The sequence below is a fragment of the Chionomys nivalis genome, chromosome 3 (genome assembly GCF_950005125.1).
Source record: "Chionomys nivalis chromosome 3, mChiNiv1.1, whole genome shotgun sequence".
NCBI lineage: Eukaryota > Metazoa > Chordata > Mammalia > Rodentia > Cricetidae > Chionomys > Chionomys nivalis.
In genome coordinates this window covers 3,535,531-3,556,929 of record NC_080088.1, presented here as the reverse complement: position 1 = coordinate 3,556,929, position 21,399 = coordinate 3,535,531, and the positions used below count along the sequence as shown (strand labels likewise).

Here is a 21,399-nt window from a genome sequence, read left to right as displayed (position 1 = left end):
CTGCGGTCAGCGCTCTGTCCTGTCCTTGTCCGAGCCACTGCTGTCCTGTCTCAAACCTCTCCTGCTGTGCTCTTTGTCCTATGTTGGTCACTCACACTCTCTTCGGCGGCCTGCTGGGAGCCCGCTCACCCTTCAGGTGTCCTTCAGACCTAGGAGCATGCTGGGGTCTGAAGGAGAAGCCTCGCAGGCCTGTGCCTGCCACCTGTGCTACCTGACGGGTCACCATTGCAGCGTGGGTGCCTAGAGCTTTAGGTGGTGACTCCCCAGAGGCTGTGCGTGGAGCATGAAGCCACCCGTCTCCTCGCCGTTCCATGCCTTAACACAATGCCAGAGTTCTACCAGCTGCTCCTCTTAGGAGACATGATTAAAAACCACTTTGCTTTAATAAAGCTAATTTATCGTGTGGTGATTGTAATCGGTTTCATCTCCTCATTTCATTTGACGGGAAATTTTCAAATCTGAGCTGTATTGGAGCTGGCTCTCTAGTCAGGGTGGGAATTCCCTCTACTTTAAAGTACAGAGACGAGAACTCTTGAGCACCTCTAGGACGGGTCCTTGGCTCTGGAGATTGCTCTGTCTCTCCCTGGCTGGGTAGGAAGAGTTTCCGAAGCCTCTGAGAATGAGGCTGTGGGCTGCCACTCCCTTCTTTCTTTCCCAAGGGCACCGAGGAGTCTCTGCCCTTTCCCAGGCTCTGTGTTATGATCGTGATGTCCACGTGGGATGTACATGCAGGGCAGAATGGCCCCTACAGATGACCTGAAGACCACAAGGGACACTGGTTGGGAAAGGAGGCTTGAGACACATGTGCCTGAGAGAGGCTGGCAAGATGGAGGCAGAAGGAGAAGGGCAACTCTAGGCCTATCAGGACCAACAACATGCCTGTCGGGAGACCTCCATCTACCAAGGCAGCAATCCCCTTTGGATATGCCGCTCTTTGGGAGGAGGAGGCAAGAACACACAGTACAGGATGCTGGCAGGGACTGTACGGGGACCTCATGCAGCTTGAGAAGGTACCAGTCCAGGTCTCCAACCTGTTTCATCCTTGCAACTCCATCACCCCATACAGGGTCAGATCCTGAGTGCAACCCCCACATATTCCCAGGAGCTCTGAAATGGGGGCCAGGAGAAACAGCACAGGCAGTGACCATGAGGCTGTTTACCCATAGTGTTTATGCGAGGACAGCCCGCGCAGGTACTGGTAGTGATATTAGAGACCCTTGGGTGTTTGCATGGCCCTAAACCTCCAGTTGTCGTCGTGGGACCTTGGCTTGAGAACTCCGGTGTCACCTCTGATGATGGCACAGTTTGAGTCTTTGTGTGTCTATTTATAGACTGCATTTAGCTCCACTGGGCTCTGCCTTTCAGATCAATTTCACTCAACTGATGGGCATTAGAGTCCTGGGTACTGGAAGGGCGAACTCAGAGCAATGCCATTCACTGTGAGATTTCTGGATGCTCCTTTTATAATTCTTTAAAAATATTTTATTATTTTGTGTGCATATGTGTTCTGGCTGCATGCGTGTCTGTACACCATGTGCGTGCCAGGTGCCTGTGGAGGCCCAGAGCAGGAGTTGGGTCCTCTGGAATTGGAGTTACTGATAGCTGTGAGTGGCAACAAGGGGCTCAAAACTGAACCTGGGTCCTCTAGAAGGGCAGTTAGTAATCTTAGCCACTGAATCATCTCTCCAGTCCCTCTCTATTCTTTTTAAATAGGGTTTCTGACAGAGTAAGTAGGAACATGCCCATTTTATAGATGCAGACAGTGATTGCAATTTAAAGGCTAATTAAAAAGCGGCCATCATAAGGTGGCAAGGAGGCAGCCAGTTATGGTCTGTGCGCTGTGCTGTTTTAGAGCAACTGGCCTCTCTTGCCACCTCCCCTACTTCTCAACGCTTCCTCTTTGCCACTGTCTTACTGTTTCTCTTTGTGAGATAGTCTCTCTTCTGAGTTCCCCTTATATACATTTCCTGTGTTTTTGCTTGCCCTGGTCCTCCCCATCATTTCCCTTTCATGCTGTTTTTATTTTCCTCGCCTTGCTTTGAAAATGTGACATAAAATATTTTAAAGTATTGTATTTATTAAACATAGTTGTTTCTCGCTGGACGCGGTAACCTATTGATATTTTTACTTCTCATGGCTGTGTTTTTTGAGGTGGCTGGTTGGCGGCGTGGGCTGGGAAGACGGAGGGAGGGAGGTGTGGCTTGCGAGTCCTCAACAGCATTTTGATAGGTTGTGCTATGAGAAGCTTTGCTGTTAGTTCTCCTCAAACACAGAGGCGATCTGGTAACCAGATGGCTTCTGCTTGGCAGTTTGCCCAGTGAAGTGTTTATCAGCTCTGAAAACCCATTTCAGAGCGCCGCGTCCTGGGTATTCGCGATTCTGTTTATGTCCCTTTTCTCCGGTGGCCACGGATGCGATGTTCCCACTCATTTATGGAGTGGTAACTGTTCATTCTCTCTGCGGTTTACTGATTTGACGCTCCTTGCATAATGATGCCCTTAGTTCCTTATCAGTGTTTTATGCGGAGTAAATATGCAGTTGTATACTTCATCATTCATGAATTTAATCTTAATACCATGTTTATTTGTGAACCCACGATTCTATATCATGGAATCTAGAAGATTAAAGTCTGATATACATCACAAAGTTGCACATCTTTCTAAGAATCAGTGAGCTGCTACATTTGCTACTTTTGGGCACAATGATGAAGTCTTTTCTTAAGCCTTTAATCTCCTTGTACTGTGGACATAGCTATGATTCCCCTCTAAAGACAGAGCAATTTAGAACAGCTGTCCCCTTTTCTCCTCTCAAGAAGTCAGAGTTCAATTTTGATCGTGTGTAAGTAGATTAAGACAGAGAGTGTTAGACATGGGTTGTGAGGCTGAAACTTTGTTACAAAGCCCCGGCAGTGCTAGGTTCTCAGCGGTTACTGTTTTAGTGATCGGAGGAACTGTTGAGCTGGGCATAGCATCTCACGTCTGCAAGCCAAGCACTCACTAGAGTGAAAAAGGACTGCAGGAAGAAAAAAAAAAGGAAAATTGGGCAACAGGAGTGAGGAGGAGGAAGACGAACATAATGTATGGGTCATTTATATTGGCCCTTAGGATTTGGAGATTAGAACTTAGCTTTTGAGCTTTGGATAGTGAAGGAGTGGCCACTGTCCATGATCTCCTTATGTGTGTCCTATCGTGAAAGTTGCGTGATTTCATGCCGTATCTGACAAGAGCACAGTTTGAGAGGCTTTTACTTCTTATAAAGACCCAGTCTGTGGGGCCTCAAACCAAGTAGGAAATATTTCCAACATGTGTAAAGCCACAGATAGGCCAGGATGGAGCAGGGAGCCGGGCAGAGGACGATGCAGAAATGAAGAGGCCAAGGAGCCTGTGCCCGATCCTCCTGCTACTGTAGCCCTTACTTACAAGATGGCATTGGCCTGAAATTGGGACTCGTGCACTCATGTAGAGGTCTGGGGTCAGAAGTTAAAGGAAAGCAATAATGGAGGAATTCTGACATCTTATCTAGAGACTGGAAAGTTCAGGTATTAGGATTTTTTACTCTGCTGTGGAACGGGAGTGAAGTCCTGAGTGAATATGTATCGTTGACACGGACACCGCAATGGCAGAGACCAACTCCTCAGCCCTGTGGATGTGGCCAAACTTTTCCTGGGTAAGGCTCGGAGGCATGACAAAGCCTTCTTCTGGCTGGTGTGTGAATGCTGACTGGGTACAAAAAATATCCACCATGGCTTTCTCCTCAATGTTTACACCCTAAAGACTGCTATTGTGCACAGACAAGCTAAACCTACCTCCTTGTTCAGCTGTATGCAATGATCCTGCCTTCCCATTTAACCACATATAATGAACACACACAGTGTCCAGGGTGCTGTGGCTCCTCCATCAGAGCAATGACAGCCCACCCAGGCTCAGATTTCTGTAGCCGTGTGTCTGTCTTTACTTATTCTCCCATTGGCCCAGTGAGGACCCAAACCATGGAAGGATGAGGCTCTTTGCCATAGAGGAGCCCTCAACTTCAGCAGTCACACAATCCAAGCATTAAACAAAGGCAGTTCATAGCTCTGAGGATAATGCAGAGGGGTTTGGGGTTCCACATGGACGCTATTATCAGGAGCGACACATACTTACAAAAGAAACAATAGCCAGCTCATTCCCCATCCCCATGGTTTTAATATTTAAATGCCAACAGAGGACATTGCATTTGCCATTTGAAGAGTGACTTATTATAATTATTTTCCCTTTCTTCTTCAAGATACTTTGTGGATTCCATTCATTCAGCTTAAGAGCTTAGGGCATTATGACACTGATCATTCAGAATGGAAATTACCGCAAGCTGCTTATAGTTCATGCACGTTTCTTTCATCTGTTGGGAAATTCTGAATGACACCTCGTAGGTTTAACCATGACTCATCACCCCGACCTCTCTATATACCGCCCAGCCCACCAGATAGGCACACACAAAACTTCATCCAACTTGGCCTAAATCTCTAACAAGTCAGGCTGAAATCATTGTGGGTCCCCAACCCCCAAAGCAGTAACACAAAATAAATCAATTTCCATTCTTCATCTCCATTCATGGGCAACATTTTTAGCCTGGAAACTTGATCCCAACCAAGATGGATTTTGAGGATTGTGTTAAGCACATGGATGCAGGGTGGTATACTAGATCAGATGGAGCTCACGGATGCAGGGCAGTATACTAGATCAGATGGAGCACACGGATGCAGGGCGGTATACTAGATCAGATGGAGCTCACAGATGCAGGGCGGTATACTAGATCAGATGGAGCACACGGATGCAGGGCGGTACACTAGATCAGATGGAGCACACGGATGCAGGGCAATATACTAGATCAGATGGAGCTCACGGATGCAGGGCGGTATACTAGATCAGATGGGCCTTAGCCCTCCCCAGAATTAAAGGTAAGTACAGGCAGACAGACAGGATTTTCTCTTTGTGTGATTTTTGCATTTCTCCGTTCAAAACCAAAAGCAAATAATAAATGTCAGGTTACTCACTCATGGATTCAGTTAACTTGGCCATTGTCATTTCTTCTTTGTGCTTTTCCTGGAGAGGAGAAAAGGCAACGATAAATGAACATGCCTGAGATCTGGAGAGATGTCGCACGCCGGCTGCCGCCACCTCGCTCCCTTTCTTTTCCCTAGCTCAGGTGTAGTACAGCTCTGTTACCAGAGAGTCGCTGGAAACAGGACTGTTAGGACATTAAAAACCTTCCCGTCGCTCTTGGCAATGAGTGTCTGCCACACTGATCTTGGATATATATATAAAATTGGTGATGCACAACTGGTTTTCAAAACCTCTTTGACAGTGGAGTTTTGGCATCCATATGCCAAACCTTTACTCTCTATTTTCCCTGATGGAATTCTCTTTAGTTTTCAAAAAACTAGATTGATTTTATGCATCTTCTTTTGTCTTACTTCTTGGTTCCTTTGGGACTTTTGGGATGTCATCATCTTTGTTTGATGGTTTTCTAACCTCATCTATTTTGAGCTGAACACATTTTGTTTCAACCAGATACAGGTTATAACCCACTGAGTTCAAGAGTCAAACTGATCTACCCAAGAGACTGAATTTGTCCTAATTAAACAGACGCTGGAGCTGCTGAAAAACAGCGCCTTTCTGAGAGTTTCTCTCCTGTTTCCTCAGAGGAACTTTGGTCTCCTCAGTTCCAGACTCGGGCAGTGACTAAAACACCAGTGATGCTGATTTTACTCCTCTCTGGGCTGTTTGTCTGTCTGTGAGACTCAGACATTCTCTCCATAAAGTACAGACGATGGTCTGGAAAAAGTGCTCTCATAACTCCATGCCCGGACAGGAGTTACATGAGGGAGCAGCTTTCAATATGTGTGTGGGCATGTGTGTGTTTGTATGGGCATGTGTGTGTTTGTAAATGTATGTATGGGCATGTGTGTGTGTAGATGGACAGGTATATGGATGAGCATGTGTGTGTATGGGCATGTGTGTTGTGTATTGTGTAGATGGACATGTATGTGTCTGTATATGGACATGTGAGTATATATGGGATGTATGTGTGTGTTTATGGGCATGTGTGTATGTACATGCATATGTGTGTATAGGCATGTGTGCATGTATTTATAGGCATGTGTGTGGATGGGCATGTGTATGTGTGGATGGACACATATGTGCATGTATAAATAGGCATGCGTGTGAACATGTGTGTGTGAACGGGCATGTGTGTGTATGTATAGGCATGTGTGTGTCGATGGGCATGTGAGTGTATGTGGATGGGTATGTGTGTGTACATATAGGCATGTGTGTATGGGCATGTATGTATGGATGAACATATGTGTGTATGAATGGACATGTGTGTGCATGTGTAGGCATGTGTGTGTATGGACAGATAACAGGTCCTCATGTTGTTGTGTAGCAAGAGATCTGCCCACTGGGCCCCCCCCTACTCCTCTAGCCCCACTTCTGTGCCTGTGACTACTCACCGACGTGGAAAAACAACAACCTTATAAATCTCAGCACAACACACCTGATGCCTTAATCCACTGAGTCTCGAGCACCCAGCACACGTTTTCCCATGCTAGTGAAAGCAGATGACGACATCATCTATGATTTTCGTGGCTTTCATCTTGTGGGGCCAACCCAGAAAAGTCTCCATTTAGTTTATTAAATGTATTCCTCCCCATTTCATATATTCACGCGTGCCCTTTTGCTCTGTTGTAAAATGTCATGAGGAGTGTTGCATCTTGTTCTATTTTCCCACATGGAGACTGTGTTTACTAGTCTGTGGAACTGCCCTTTCCCTCCGCGCTTGCCCGCCGGCCCACGACATCCGCGCCCTACTCTCCGTCTCCAACCAGATGACAGGTGAACTTGCTGTCTGTTGTTTTATACAATTTTTTCTTGGCCATGGTCTCTGGCACAGACCATAGCAGTGTCATTGACTCTTAGCTCACGCCCGCATCTCAGCCCCTCTGACATCAAACGGTGCTCTTAGACATCCAGGGTAGCATTTTTGTTTGCCCCATGGTTAACCTCGTAGGATGCTGGCATACTGCAGCTGCTTGCCTAGCACCTGAGAGGGAGCCTACAGGTGTCGCGGCGCAGTCGGCTAAACCATTCCTCACCCTTCCTACAGCGCTGTACCCACACGGAAAGGTGTGCTTTGATGGAGGGCAACAGGATTCTCCAGCCACACAAGCCTGTGTTCATAACAACGAATGCAAGGCACTGCCTTTTATTTAGGGCACCTAGCCCATCGCAGTTTATGTAGAGACACTGAGAAATAGCATGTGTGGGCCAGTGGGGAGACCGAGTGTCCCATAGCACAGAGAAGACAATGACCAAGAAGAACCTGTCACGGTAACACTTGCTCACGCAGGCATGCAGAGCGTCAGCTGCCTGGGTCTCAGCAGGCTGTGGCAATTCAGGCAGGGACTCAGGAAGCTTCAACCTTGGCCTGCAGGAGCCTGCTCTGCCACTTAGACTTGGCTTCACTTCTAAGCCCAGCTCTTCTGCTTTGTGTCTGACCCCCCTGCTTGTTGCAGCCACACCATTAATTTATTCCTCCTGGCTTTGCTGGCTCTGAGTTCCTTCAGACCTCATGTGCATCGCTGTCCTCCCCTTCCTGGTCTGGAGGTGAGACACCCAGCAGAACACAGTGTGTTGGCTAGTTGTATGTCAACTTGACACAGCGAGCGTCCTCTGGGATGAAGGAACCTCAACGGGGAAAATGCCCCCACAAGATTGGCCTGTGGGTAAGCCAGTGACACATCCTTTGATGACTGATGTGGGAGGACCCAGCTCACTGTGGGCAGTGCCACCCCTGGGCTGGTAGTCACGCATGCTATAGGAAAGAAGACTGAGTGAGCTGTGAGGGGCAGTACTCAACCATGGCCCCTGCATCAGCTTCTGCCTCGACTCACTGCTCTGACTCTCTGGGTGGTTGACTACAATCTGTAAGATGAAATAAACCCTTCCTCCTCCCATACCCACAGATACAGAAACCCTAACTAAGATGCAAAACCACCAAGACTCTGGGCGTTCTGTCCTTAAACATTCCCTTCAAGTTAGCCAGTCTTCTTGTGTGTGTGGCTAAGTCTCTTCTCACTGCCTGCTATGTTCGGGCCTGTTTGTCTCACTGATGGGTGATCCCTGGAGCTCTTTGTAACTCCAGTGTGGTGGCCATCTTAGTCTTAGAGGTACCAGATCCCAACTGTATCATCATTTTCCTCTTCCCTGTAGTTAAGGAGAAGCTCTGACATCCTGAAAGGAGGGGTCTGTAAAAAGCCTAAATTCAGCTCTCTTGGGCTGACTCATCTATAGCATAACATACAGTGGAAATCACGACATATGTTTTGGGGTAAGTAGTTTAGTCATTCCCCTGGATGTCTTTAAACTCCTTATGGCCTTCCCTCATTATCAGAAAGTTGATGTTTGCAATTCCATGGCATGTGGACCCAATAAAGCCTGCACACTCCGTTCCTGGTCCCAAGTACACACTCTGCATCCTAAGCCAAGGCTTTCCTCCATAGTAAATGGCTCCCTGGTTGTTGGATTTGCATTGCTGGGAAGAGATTCTGAAATAAATCCCAGTGGAACTGGAGGATGTTCTGCTAGCTGTGATCAAGTCCAGCCCCACAGAGATAGCAGCTGAAAAAGTGAAATCTCGGAGAGGGTGTGCCTTGCCAGGAGGCAGATTTCCAGCAACCACCCACTTCCTCCTTCTCCCGACCCCACTTATCTGGTCTTCTCAGGCCCTGTCTGCTCAGAGCTGTCTTTCCTTCCTCCACCTTCAACACTGAAGGCTGGTTTTCAATGGCACCCCGGGGAACCCTCAAAAACACAAACATGACCTGGCCACCCTGTTACAGTTTGTAAACTTTCATCCCCAACTCATGATTTTGAGCACCGGTTGCTCAGCTGGTCTCTCTGCTGGGGGTGTGTGTGTGGAGGGATGGTGTAACCTGCTGGCTATGAGCTTAGCTGCTGGATGTCAGGCTGGAGAGGCAGGTCCCAGAGGGTGTACAGTCCCCCAGCCTAGCTCTCTGCTTCTTGCCTGCTGTTGTGATGTAACAAAGCCATGCTGGGAGCTCCTTGAAGGACCAGGGACAGACCCTCTCCAGCCAAGGTGCAACTTGCTTTGATGAATGATGGTCCTGATGCTGTGAACCAAAATGAGCTGTTTGGAATGTGGTTATAATGACGAGAAAAGTTTAGGTATTGGCTTGAAATTCTTTGTTCTAGCTAAAGATGCCATAGGTGTCGTCTCCAGTCTGGGCCGCCCGCCCTGGCCGCTCCATACTTGCATCCCTGCATCCCAGGGCTGTTTGTACCTTCTTCCTGCCTGGTCAGTACCATCCCTTCTGTCTGGACAGCACTGATTCTGTTTCTTCTTTGTCCTGGCCGCCTGCGTTAATCTCGAAGAACTCCGCTGGCTGCTATCCCATCTCTGTCATTTCTCTACTCCTTCCGATCATCTTTTTTGGGTTTAATTTGTAAGTGTTATGTTCATGCACAGATAAATTCATCACGTTTATGCATGGAAGGGGAAGAACCTCATGAATCCCCGTGCCTAACTGAGGAGCTATGGACAGTTAATAGCTTCTGGGGGAGGTGGAGTTAGGTTATTTTTTTTTAAGATGTGGCTCCTGGCAGGTCAGCTACACTCCAGTGAGTAGCTCTATGGCCAGGAGTTTATGGGCAGCACAAACTGAAGTCTTTGTAGGGCTAGAGGTGGGAAGGAGCTGGGAGGTGTTAAGGGGAGGAGCTTGGGTGACTACAATCGAAATATATTATGCAAAATTTTCAAATAATAAAAATATTCTTTTAAATATCAGAGATGAGATAAATAAAAATATATAAAGAAAAAATAGCTGTGACTTGCTGAGCACAGACCCTGCCCAATGCCCTCTGTGGCAGACCAGGCTGTGCCTTGCTCCTACGTGATGACTGGCAGCCTTCTGAGGTGAGCAAACAAGGGATACTTCTGCGTACAGGGACCTTCCTGTGCCATCTCCTCTTTCCATGGGGAGCAGGGTTTGCGCTGGAGATCACCATCTGTCTCAGTCTCCCAGTGGAGACTTCAGGAGACTTCCAGGGCTCCAGGGGTCTAGGAATAGTTACACCGATGTGCATATTAGCTTCTTGTTTGCTAGTGTGTCCGTCGCGGGGCAGGGGAACGGTGAGAATGAGGGGCAAATCTGAATGGGAGAGTTTGAAAACCTGGAGAGAGCGGGGCTGCTGTCTTGGTTTGACCCCTTCTTAACCATTTACTAAGTCACTGTGGGCAGTTCAGCATCTGCTGTGTGAGTGGAGACATGTGGTTGGTGAATGCCCTCATCCACAGGTCTTCTGTAAGGCATACGGTGGGTAAAAACACACTGAGGAGTTAGGGCCCCCTGTGTCCCTCATCACTACACCCCCTCAGCCACTGTGTAGAAGCTGAGAGATATGGCTGGTTTCAGTCTGAGAACAAATACTGCCATTTCTAAAGAAAAATCTTTGGAGTTAACAGAATCCAAGCATGCCAGTATCTCAAGGTAGACTCACCAGGGGCGTGACCATGTCACTCAGCCCTACCCTAGGGAAGCAAAGCACCAAGATCTGGGACCTGGCATCCTGCTAGCTCTGAGGGCATCCTCCTGCAGCGACGCTCCACATTCTATGGAGCAACAGAGATGTTAGAGTTAAGCAGAAGCATGATGACGTGTTTGAACCAAACATGTCACAGAAGCTGAAGGAAATCTCACCGTCTTGTTAGAACTGCATCAGACTCCCCAGCAGAGCGTTGACTCTCTGGGGTGATGAATATTTAATGTTATGTCTGATGGTATTCTCTCTGACACACCTGGAAGTCAACCAAGGCTTAGTGGTTGCTGTGTGATTGTGTGTGTGTGCATGCGTGTGTAGGCATGTGTGTGTGTGTGAGCATATGTATATGTGTATATGTGAGTGCTGTGGGTGTGTATGTGTGTATGTGCATGCATTCTTATGTGATGTGCATGTCTGTGTATGTATATATCCATGTGTGTGTCTACATGAATGTGCATATGATGTGTGCATGTGTGTAACTCTGTGTGTGTGTATGTGTGCGTGGAGACAGAGGGGGAGGAAGGAGGTGAGGTTCATATCATAAAGCTTTCAGAGGGTGGATGAGGCTCTCTTGCTGCTTGGGGTCCCCTTGGCTCCAGAGCAGGGGCAGCTGGAGTCAGAGCCAGCATGTGGCATACCCACCCCACCTGCCACCACCCTGAAGCAGGCTTTGAAGGATGAAGGAGATGCTCATTCAGTCTGCTATATTTTAAACCAATCATATTTGCATCTTGGATATTTTTATCTTTCTAAACTGTGCTCACACTCACCAGAAAACTGTGATCTCCTTTTCAAATTACAAGTCCTCAAAGGAAAATTTCTGCAAGGTGAGAGGCAATAGTGCCATTCTGTAAACTCTTATCTCCTAAAGGATATCTCTCCCAGGTTAACACTGGGCCTCAAGCCTCTGCTCTCTACAAATGTCTCCTGGATTCTCCCCTTTTCTTCTTCTGGCTTGAGGCAATACAGACTGTACAAGTCACCAGAAGATACACGGAATGAAGGACAATCTTAGGGAGGCATCCAACTAGGTGATGCTTGCCTGTGGCATCATTCTGTAGCCTTGAATAACTCTTGAGAAATGAAGAAGGCTCAACCACTAGCTAACTCTTGGCCTCACGCAAAGCTAATGGCGGTAGGCAGCCACCACGCAAGGATGGTTTGAAGGCAATGTGTATTTGGAATACCTTCGGAATTGAAGTGCTCCTCCCTGAAAGGGAACGGGTGGCTCAGATGACTCAGAAACCCAGCCTCAAGCTGAGGTGGAGCCATCGAAACTGTCATACTCAGGACTGAGGGGGAGAAGAGAGGTGGGCAAGAGCTGAGGCCGGAACCCGGGCAAACTCCTTGGTATCCTTGATGAGCCAAGGGAAGTGGCCGGTGACATGGGTGGTTCTCTCCTGGATACCAAACCATACGGGGTTTAAAGAATGAAGCCTTTGCAACCAGAAAGCTGACCCTCACCGCTGCTGGACTCAGCTAAAGACCCACTAACCTGTCCATGGGAGCGAGTTCTGATGTGCTGTTGAGCCACGGGGCGTCAATAATGATAATGTTCTCTGCATTTCAAAAGCCAGAAGGAAGCATTCCAAAAGTTTAGTGTAAAGAAATGATCGCTGTTTGGGGAGATAGATGTGTTTTCCCTGATTTAAGCATCGCATAGTGTACACACATATCAAACACCACATGGTACCGCACAAATCTATACAGTTAAGCGATTTTATATACCAGTTAAAGTAAATTTAGCTTTACAGAAACTCCAAGGTAACCTCAAAATTTCATAATTTGGGGTGAAAAAATGTACATGGGGATATTTTGAGCCAGAGGTGAAGCTTTTATTGGGCAGCCTTGTACTTTTGGTAACATTGCAAAAATAAGAACACCCACACTGCCATCTTTCTAAGGGCTGTGACTTGGAGTTGCCCTGTCTGGTTCCCTCTGATGTCACCCTGAAGGACTGGGACGTTTCATTAAAACCAACCCCGTCTGGCACTAGGAACGCGGATGAATTTAAGGAAAGCAGAGCTCTGAGCCTGACCGAGTTTGCCTGTCCTGATGCCCGGAGCAAGTCTGTGGTAGGAAGGGTGGCTTCAGAGCAACATCTTAAGGGAGTTTGTCTCTTGCATGTTGAACACATGAGAGACACAGGCTTGGACTAAGACTTAGAAACTGCTGGGCCCTGTAGCTGCCAGCATCTCTCTGAGTTTCTACCTGCAGGCATCTTCCCTGGGGACCAAACTTGAACACCATCCCATGTGTTTGGTAAATTTCAGGTGAGTGAGTTCCTGGAATCCCCCAAAGGTAGATGACTTCTTGGCACACTGCTGAGTAACCCTTCCTGTCTTCCTAGGTTCCAGGAAAATAAATCCCAGCGTGAGCATCATTACCTTACCCAAGCCCTGCCAAGCAGTTTTCTTTATAGGAGGCTCTGAACCCGAGGCAGAGCCCAGCACATGCCTGGCAGTCAGGTCCCAGAAAGCCAGGGCACGTTGCTTGGGCACCACTGTCCTATTCCCCAGAGGTGCTCCTGGCTCTGAGATGCACGAGTTCTAGGTTCTCTCCCCAGAGTCCCAGGACTTGACTGTTGGTGCTGAACCCCAGGAGCAACCTAGCATTTCCACTCAGTCTCCCTGCCTGTGACTTGTCTCGAGAGCAAGACTTGTCTCCCTTTGCTTTTGTTAAAAGGAGTTGTTTCTTTACTGTAGATCACTGGTGATGGGAATTGGGTCGACATGAGGAGGCTGGGGCAATAAAACAGCAGAGGGATCTCCTTTGGCACACGAGGAAATGTTTAGGGTACACACATCTGGCCTATAGGCTGTCCTGATTTAGGCAGTCTGTGGTCACAAGGTGATATAGATAATGGTCACCAGAATGTGTCATTTGCCTGCAGTTAGTGTTATGGTAGGAAGTTCCCTGACCGGTAGCAGGCAGACATTGGTACCCTCAGTGCTGAGCTATCTCTGCTAGCAATCCTCATTGGCAGGAAGGATTTGGAATTCCCACAGAGCTGTTGTGTGTTTATGAGGGACATTTTCCGTATTTCCCCTCAGGAACCAGTTAGCTGCATTAGTGATGGACAAGAGTTTATCATTCATTCATTCATTCATTCCTTCCTTCATCATTCACTGAGGACCACTTGCGTAAGTTTGTGTTAATGCACAAGTATTTGGAGGGTTGAGATTAACTTTCTGAGACGAGATCGATCAGAGGGTGAAATTTAAGTCTATTTAATATTGAAGAGCCTAATTGAAGCTGCCCCAAGGGGCAGAGGACAGAGAAACCAGTGGAGCACTACAAGGGGTCCATCGTAAGCCAGGTCACTCTCGGGCCAGTCTTTTCCAGGATGTTGGCACAGAAGCTTAACCTCAATGGAGAGAACCAGCCATGGGGGTTGCCACAGGAGCCCTGGCCCCTGGGGTCACCTTGGAATCCCGTCTGGTGCAGGGGCTGTAAGACACAGTGCAAGAAAGATGTGGTTCCTCAAGAGCTCGGTGCATCCAGAGCCATTAGAGACATGGATCGGGAGACTGTTTGCAAAATGATACTTTGAGAAATTCTCCTTGAGCAAATATGGCATTTACTGGAGCTGAAGATTGAGGAAAATTCATGGGTGGAAACGGTGTCATTTTCTCGAGCTTCCTTCCGTGTGCTTTCATCTTGAACTCACATTTAGATAGCAGAGGGCAAGGAGGAAAGCGACCCCATCACTAAACACCCAGTCATTGGTCTCTGTAGCAGGGATCCCAGAGAAGTTGAAGGCTATCACCCTACTCTATTTTATTACTCTGTGGCTTCTTTATTTTTTCTATTTATGATTGATATTCTAGTGTTAAATTAGTTTCAGCATTTGAAAAGACAAGATACAGATACCTCTCCCCATTTTATCACCAAAGGCAATTTTAAAATTCTGGATACTAGGCTTTTAACATACTTACTTTATGTGTTTGTATGTGTGTGCATGTTCATGGAGGTGCATGTATTTTCACACATGTAGATTCCAGGGGAAAAACTTGAGTGTCTTTCTTTGGGTACCATCTACCTTATTTTGAGACGTGGTCTCTCTCTAGTATTCTGAGTTCACCAAGGTGGGCCAGGCTAGCTGGTCAACAAGCTCCAGGATCTACCAGTGTCTACTTCTCCAGTGCTAGAAATATAAGCTGGCTTCTCCATACTTGTCTCTTTTTTATTTAAAGAAAATATGAATTAATGAGGCTCAAACTCTTGTCCTGGTTCTTCCAAGGGAAACACTTTAACGACTGAGCTAAATCTCAAAATTCTGCACATTGTTCTTTAACACAAGAAGGCTCTGGAGGGTGAGGGAATTAAAGTGGTCCAGACAGTGACCTGGGACCCTGTGGGCACAGATCCTCTGTGTTTCCTCTTTGCTTTCTATGCCCAGACTGGACATTGCAGAAGCCAGTATCTCAGAAACATCAGAGGTATGATATAGAAGACCCCTCTGTCTCCAGCCAGATGTCCAAGAAAGTAGAAGTTTCAAACAGAGAATTTTTCTAATAATTTCTTTGATTCTGGTCAGAAAAGAAGGTAGTAGCACCCACACGGTCCAGGTTAGATGAAGAGCCTAGACCTCTAAACTTGCTAGACCATGAGGAGGCAGTGTGGAGTCTAGACCATGAGGAGGCAGTGTGGAATCTGGGTTTCCATGCTTGCAGAAATTAAGGAGACCCCTGGGGGATCATGGCCGGAGTCTGGACATGTATCCTGATCTCACAGGAAGAGGAGGCTCTGCCCATTCACACTGAGGTGTTAGGTACAAGATAGAGTTGAAACATTTACCACTACTTAACCATACTCAACCACAACTGAACTACATTCACAAAGGGTCAGTAGAGACCAAATTGAGAGTAACAATGAGACATCCTTCATGCTTCAGTGACTTGACACCGGAGGCCCAATGACAAGGCTGACCTTGTTCCCAGCCAGGCTTGACGCAGATCTGCTGATGATAACCAACTGGTGCCTCTCAGTAACCAGTGGGGTGATCCTCTGTTAACCACCAGAGGGGTTTCAAAGCAGACCGACGGCAGCATGAAATTGAAATGAGACACAGAATCTTACAACACTCAGAACATCTAGGTTTCAACTGAAAAAGAATCACTTTTAACACCAGAACCAGGAAGCTCAAGTTGGACGAGAAAAGGCAAATCCTGACACGGCCATAGCGTGGACTTTAGATGGACATGGAACAAGGCAGAGGCAGGCGGGTCTCTGTGAGTTCGAGACCAGCCTGGTCCACAGAGCTAGTTCCAGGACATGCTCTAAAACTACAGAGAAACCCTGTTTCGAGGAAATCCACCCCCCCCAAAAGAAAGAAAGATAGAAAGAAAAAAAGAAAGAAGAAAGAAAAAAAAATGTTCAAGTGGCCACACAGAAATTCAGATAAAGTAGAACAGGAAGTCATAACAAAAAATGAAGTAAAAAAATTAAATAGCATATCTAGTCCTTTACATGCTAGTAATTGTATTAAACGTAAGGGGTTTAAACATGCCAGTTTAAAGGCAAAGATTAGTAGCATGTATAAATAACAAATCTATCTATATGCTAGAAGTATAACTATTTAAATGAGACCCTTAAGTGGGTTTCATAGCTATGTAGACTAAAAGTAAAATCCTCCAAAATTATACAGCATAAGAATATGAACAGAATGAAGCAGACATGCTGAACTATCATAGAAGGTCAACCAGAGCAAACCCAAAATGAGGAGTGAAGAAAAGCCTTAGTAAAGTCAGAAGCTCTGCCAACCAAGGAAATAGAATCACAAGTGAGTGGATACAACCAACAATGGAAGCTTAAGATATGTGAACAAAACAGAAGCAGAGACATTTATAAGTTTAATGAAACCATCAACGCATTGCTTTCCACAATCGCTAGGACTGTTAGAGAGGACATCAACCAGGACCCAGCAGCGACTCAGCAATTCTGTCAACTGGCAGGATGGAGTCAGTGTTAGCATGGCGTTCATCCAACAGCACAACAGTAGAATACACTTTCAAGAGCCTGCAGAACATGTCCCAAGGCGGTCTGCGAGCTGGGATAGACAACAATTATCAGCAAACACGGAAGACTTGGAACCATACAGAGCAGACTTTCAGATCATAAACTAAGAAAAGGGGTTAATTTACCCTTTCTTCTATGCCCCTTAGCTGTTTGATTTTGTGTTATGCCCCTTTCTACCTCCCTCAGTCTGGGTGACTCCACTTTATAGGGAAGGTTTTAGAGTAGGGTGTGTCTTTTCTCACCCAGAACTAGAAAGGAACAAGAGGACTGGGGTTTGCATTTTCTGAAGCCTTCTTCTCTTTCCTTTTGGAGAACTTCATGACCCCACCTTGTTTGGCTGGAACCTTAGTATCTAAAATCAGAGGGCGATGGGTCTGATTCTGCTTTACTGGAGATGGGCTTGCATCATGGGTGGTATTCAAACAGTTCTCCAAACCCGAATAAACACACAATTAAATGGAGCAGAAAAGTAACTTTCCTTATGAGACCTGAAATCCAACAACAAACTTCCAATTCATAAGGCAGGAATCAGGATGGCTGCATCTGCTGGGCAACCCTCTCCCTGTGGGCTAGGCGTTGCATAAGCATGTATTCACGTGACTCTTGGTACTGTAAGCTGAGGAACCCTAGTCTGCCAAATGTGGGATTGTATCAAAACCACATATTACCCATAACAACCTCCTCACGGACAACCCTGGGGTCTCCGATTTTTGGATCCATACATAGTGGAAAGGAAAAATGACTTCCCTCATCATGAGCTGTGAGGTGGGCCCTTGGCCAAGCACAGCCGGGGCCTCTGTTTCTGACAGGCAGCAGCTGTTCAGCTCCTTCTCCCCAAGGACAGCAGAAGGCAGAAGGGAAGGGAGAGGGGGCAGAATCCAGGGAGCCCCAGGCAGAGGCTCCTTCCTAAGGGCCTGTGCTCTGCAGGACTAGGTAGTGGCAGATAGTACTTGTGCTTCCATTGGCCATGAAGTCATGGCCAGAGGCATGGGGGTCTTGTGGAGAGAGGGAACTTGTCCAAACACACTTTCTGGCCACTCTCTGGGATCTCTGCACTTTAAAACCATAGAGCTTGTCTTGAGAGCGTCACAGACGGGACTCTGTAAGCTGCTCTGGGATTGGTTGTGCCATCTGGCTGGGATTGGTGTGCCTGAGGGGCTGGCCAGTTCAGCCTCTTGCATTTCCTCCCCGAGGCGAGGATCCCACCCCACCCCACCCCACCTCACCCCCTGCAGTAACCTCACTTGCCCTCTCCCTATCCATCGCTTCTGGTCCTAAACTCTGTGATTTTATGCTTTAGGCGAAGCCAGCCTCTCTGTTTCCAGCTCTGTCTCCACGCAGACGAGCAAGTCAGGACTGGGGACCAGGTGTGCTTTTGAGCAGTGTGGGGAAGGGGTATCTCTGCCTCAGGAGAATCACACTCAAGCGCTTGCGGGGAACATGTCCTGACATCCGAAATAATTCTCAAATGTAGAGGGGGGAAGAAAAAAGAGGGGGTGAGGGACAAGCCCACAAGGTGGCTTTTGTCAGCTGTGGGGCGTTTTGGTAAAAGGTCCATTGCCATGTACACCGTAGCCTTCTTTAGAGCTAACTGAAGAGAATTTCCAAGACAAAAAAAAAAAAAAAGAAGCCGGGATGGTGGTGGCGTATGCCTTTAATCCCAGCACTTGGGAGGCAGAGGCAGGCGGATCTCTGTGAGTTCGAGGCCAGCCTGGTCTACAAGAGCTAGTTCCAGGACAGGAACAAAAAGCTACAGAGAAACCCTGTCTTGAAAAATCCAAAAAAAAAAAAAAAGAAAGAATAAAAAGGAAAACTGTTTGGAGAGTCTGAATGGCCTCTTTCCAGCTTCTGGCAGAACGCTGTCTCTTACATAGAGGGGCTTGTGTCAGCATGGGGACTTAGAGGGACACACTCTTGCCTGGTTTTTTTCTAGCATGGTCCTCTGGCAGGGTGGCCTGCTCTCTGTTCAGCACTCTGGGTAGGTGCAGAGTGGAGTCACCACCCACAGAGTGCAGAGTCTGCCTGTGCCGTGGCTGGAGCGTTGAGATGCCTTGAGGTTCCATCAAAATTTCTGAGGGCAGAGCATAGCTATGCATTGCATCAAACCACACACTGTGGGATCATCTAATTGTAAGATACCGAGGCAAAGTCTTCTCTGCCTCCTCCGGAAAAGAGAAAAATGCGTGTGTGTGTGCCTGCGCATGTGCGCGTGTATATATGTGTGCACATGTTGTGTGTGCATGTGTGTGTATGTGTGTTGTGTATGTGTGTATGTGTATGTATGTGTGTTGTGCATCTGTGCATGTGTGTATATGTGTAAGCATGTTGTGTGTGCATGCATGTGTGTGCATGTGTGTATGTGTATGTATATGTGTTGTGTATGTGTGTGTGCATGTGTGTGTATGTGTATGTATGTGTGTGTGCATGTGTGTTGTGTGTGTGTAAGCATGTATGGACAATCTCGGGTATTAGTTTTCTGGTACCTTCCACATTTCATTTGAGACAGTGTCTCTCATTGGCCTAGAAGTTTATCACACAGGCCAGGCTAACTCATGAGTTTTAGGGATCTTCCTGTCTCCATTTTCCTTCTTGCCAGTCCTGGGATTGCAGGCATACACCATCATGACCAGCTTTTTGTATGTTTTTTCGGGTTTGAACTCAGGTCCTCACACTTGTGGAGTCAAACCTTCTACTGACTGATCATCTCCCCATCACAGCCTTCATTTGGATGGGACTGGGCAAGGCCTACCCATCAGTGAAGTGATGAGGAAAGCAGGAAGATCTAGGTCTCCAGCAGCAGATGGGGTCTGTGAGGAAGCACTGGGTAACAAAGATGTTCAGGTACAGAAATCTATAGCAGATCCGGCTGGCCACATCCCAAGCAGATCTGCACACCCCAGACACAAGCTAGCTGGCTCACGAGATCTTGCTGGTCACATCCCAAGCACATCTGCACACCCCAGACGCAGGCTAGCTGGCTCATGAGATCTGGTTGGCCACATCCCATGCACATCTGCATACTCCAGATGCAGGCTATCTGGCTCACTCACTCACTGGGACTTTCCTGTTTCTGCCTCCTCTCTCACTGTCAGAGCACCAGGGTCACAGACACAGACTAAGCTGTCTGGCGTCACCTGGGTTCCCGAGACCCAAGTTCAGGTCCTCACACATGTTCAGCATGTACCTCACATGTGGAGCCATTTCCTCGGCCCTCCCTGGTTCTTCTCAGCTTTCACAGATCGTTGGCATGGGAAGAAAACCCTTCACTGACAAGGAGCCATCGGTTAACCTATCCAAAATACTGCAAAGCAGAACCAAACGAGGGTATAAAACTAGAAGCCGGAGCACGACTGGGAAGATAAGCACCAAGGTGAAGCGCTGAAGTGAAAACAGAGATAAATGCAGCGCCGGAGTCTGCTAACAATGAGGGAGGGCGCTGATGAACATGGAGCCAGGAGTATGAGGAAGCATACGGGCAGCAAATCCGTGAAAGCTGCTCACCGATGGTAAACATCAGAGAAAGATGAAGTACATTGAGGCCTGGGGAGACAGCTCAGTGGGAAAATGCTTGCCTGGTAGCCCTCATGAGACCCTCAGTTCAGTTCCCAGCACTTAAAAAAACTCAGACAAACCACAACAAGGTTTGGCTGAGACTTGGTCTCACCGAAGTCAGCAAGGCTATCAGCAGGAAAGCGAAATAAACTTGAATAGCAAATGCTGGGGAGGGCGTAGAGAAGAAGGTGCCCTACACACTGATGCTGAGCTTTCTACTTTGGTGCAGCCCTGACCGAGTTTGCTCTCATTGCTGCGGTAAACACCAAGACTGAAAGCAACGTGTCAAGGAAAGGGTTTATTTGGTTTCTATTTCCAAGCTACTGTCAATAACGGGGAGTCAGGACAGGAACTTAAGCAGGAGCAGAGGCAGAAACTGTGAAGGAAAGCTGCTAATGGCTCCAAGCTCATATTGTCTTACCTGTGTTATACCTCCCATGCCCATTGATCAAGGGATGACACCTCCCACAGTGGACTGGGACCTCCCACAACAATCTGTGATCAAGAACATATCAGCTGACAAGCCGATTGGTCAGTTTGATCAAGAGAATTCCTCAGGGAAGGCTCCTGCCCTCTACTTGAGTCTAGTTTGTGTCAAGTTGAGAAAAATTAAGCAGCACACAAGTTCTATACAAACCTGTGTGGGAGCTCCTCTAAAAACCAAAAAGAGAAACACCACAATTCAGCTACACTGCTTGTGAGTCTGCATCCTAGGGAGACAGAGGCAGCAGACAGTAGATACCACCCTATGAGTGTTACCAAGCTGTAGGGTCAGCCGGGGTCCCCAGTTGGATAAGGAGAATGGGACTTGTGCACACACAGGACGGACTTTATTCTGCCCTAAGAAAGAACAATAATGATTTGCAGTAAAGTGGGAGGAACTGGAGATCGCTACACCGTGTGAGCTGAGCAGAGAGATGCACAGGCTGGTGCCTGGGTGAGTTTCACAGAGTATGTGGGATCAGAACAAGAAAGGACATGTGATCACAAGGGGGCCTAAGTGGGGAAGAGAAGATGGGGGTGGAGGGCCGCAAGGGGGACTAAGTGAGGAAGAGGAGGCGATGGGGAGTGAATTAAAGTGGGTAAGACTAGTGTAGAACAGGATCCGAGTGTGCTACATACATGTATGGGAATGTCGTACTGAAACCATCACTCTATGGAATTAATATATGCTAATAAAATGCAGTTGGGGCTGGAGAACTGGCTTAGCACTGTGGCTCTTACGGAA

The 21,399-nt window shown here is 47.4% G+C and overlaps 1 protein-coding gene across 5 annotated transcripts in view; it reads right to left on the bottom strand.

Annotated features, from left to right (window-relative positions):
• Kcnj6 (potassium inwardly rectifying channel subfamily J member 6) overlaps nucleotides 1-21,399 on the bottom strand; it is a 242,512-nt gene that overhangs the window by 182,722 nt on the left and 38,391 nt on the right. For all 5 annotated transcript variants that reach the window (XR_009056810.1, XM_057764126.1, XM_057764130.1 and 2 more), the window contains exon 2: nucleotides 5,033-5,081. Coding sequence is in view for 4 of the 5 variants with exons in the window: in XM_057764126.1 (XP_057620109.1) it covers nucleotides 5,033-5,063 (31 nt within the window). In the remaining variant the exon portion in view is untranslated. The remainder of the gene's footprint in view (nucleotides 1-5,032; nucleotides 5,082-21,399) is intronic.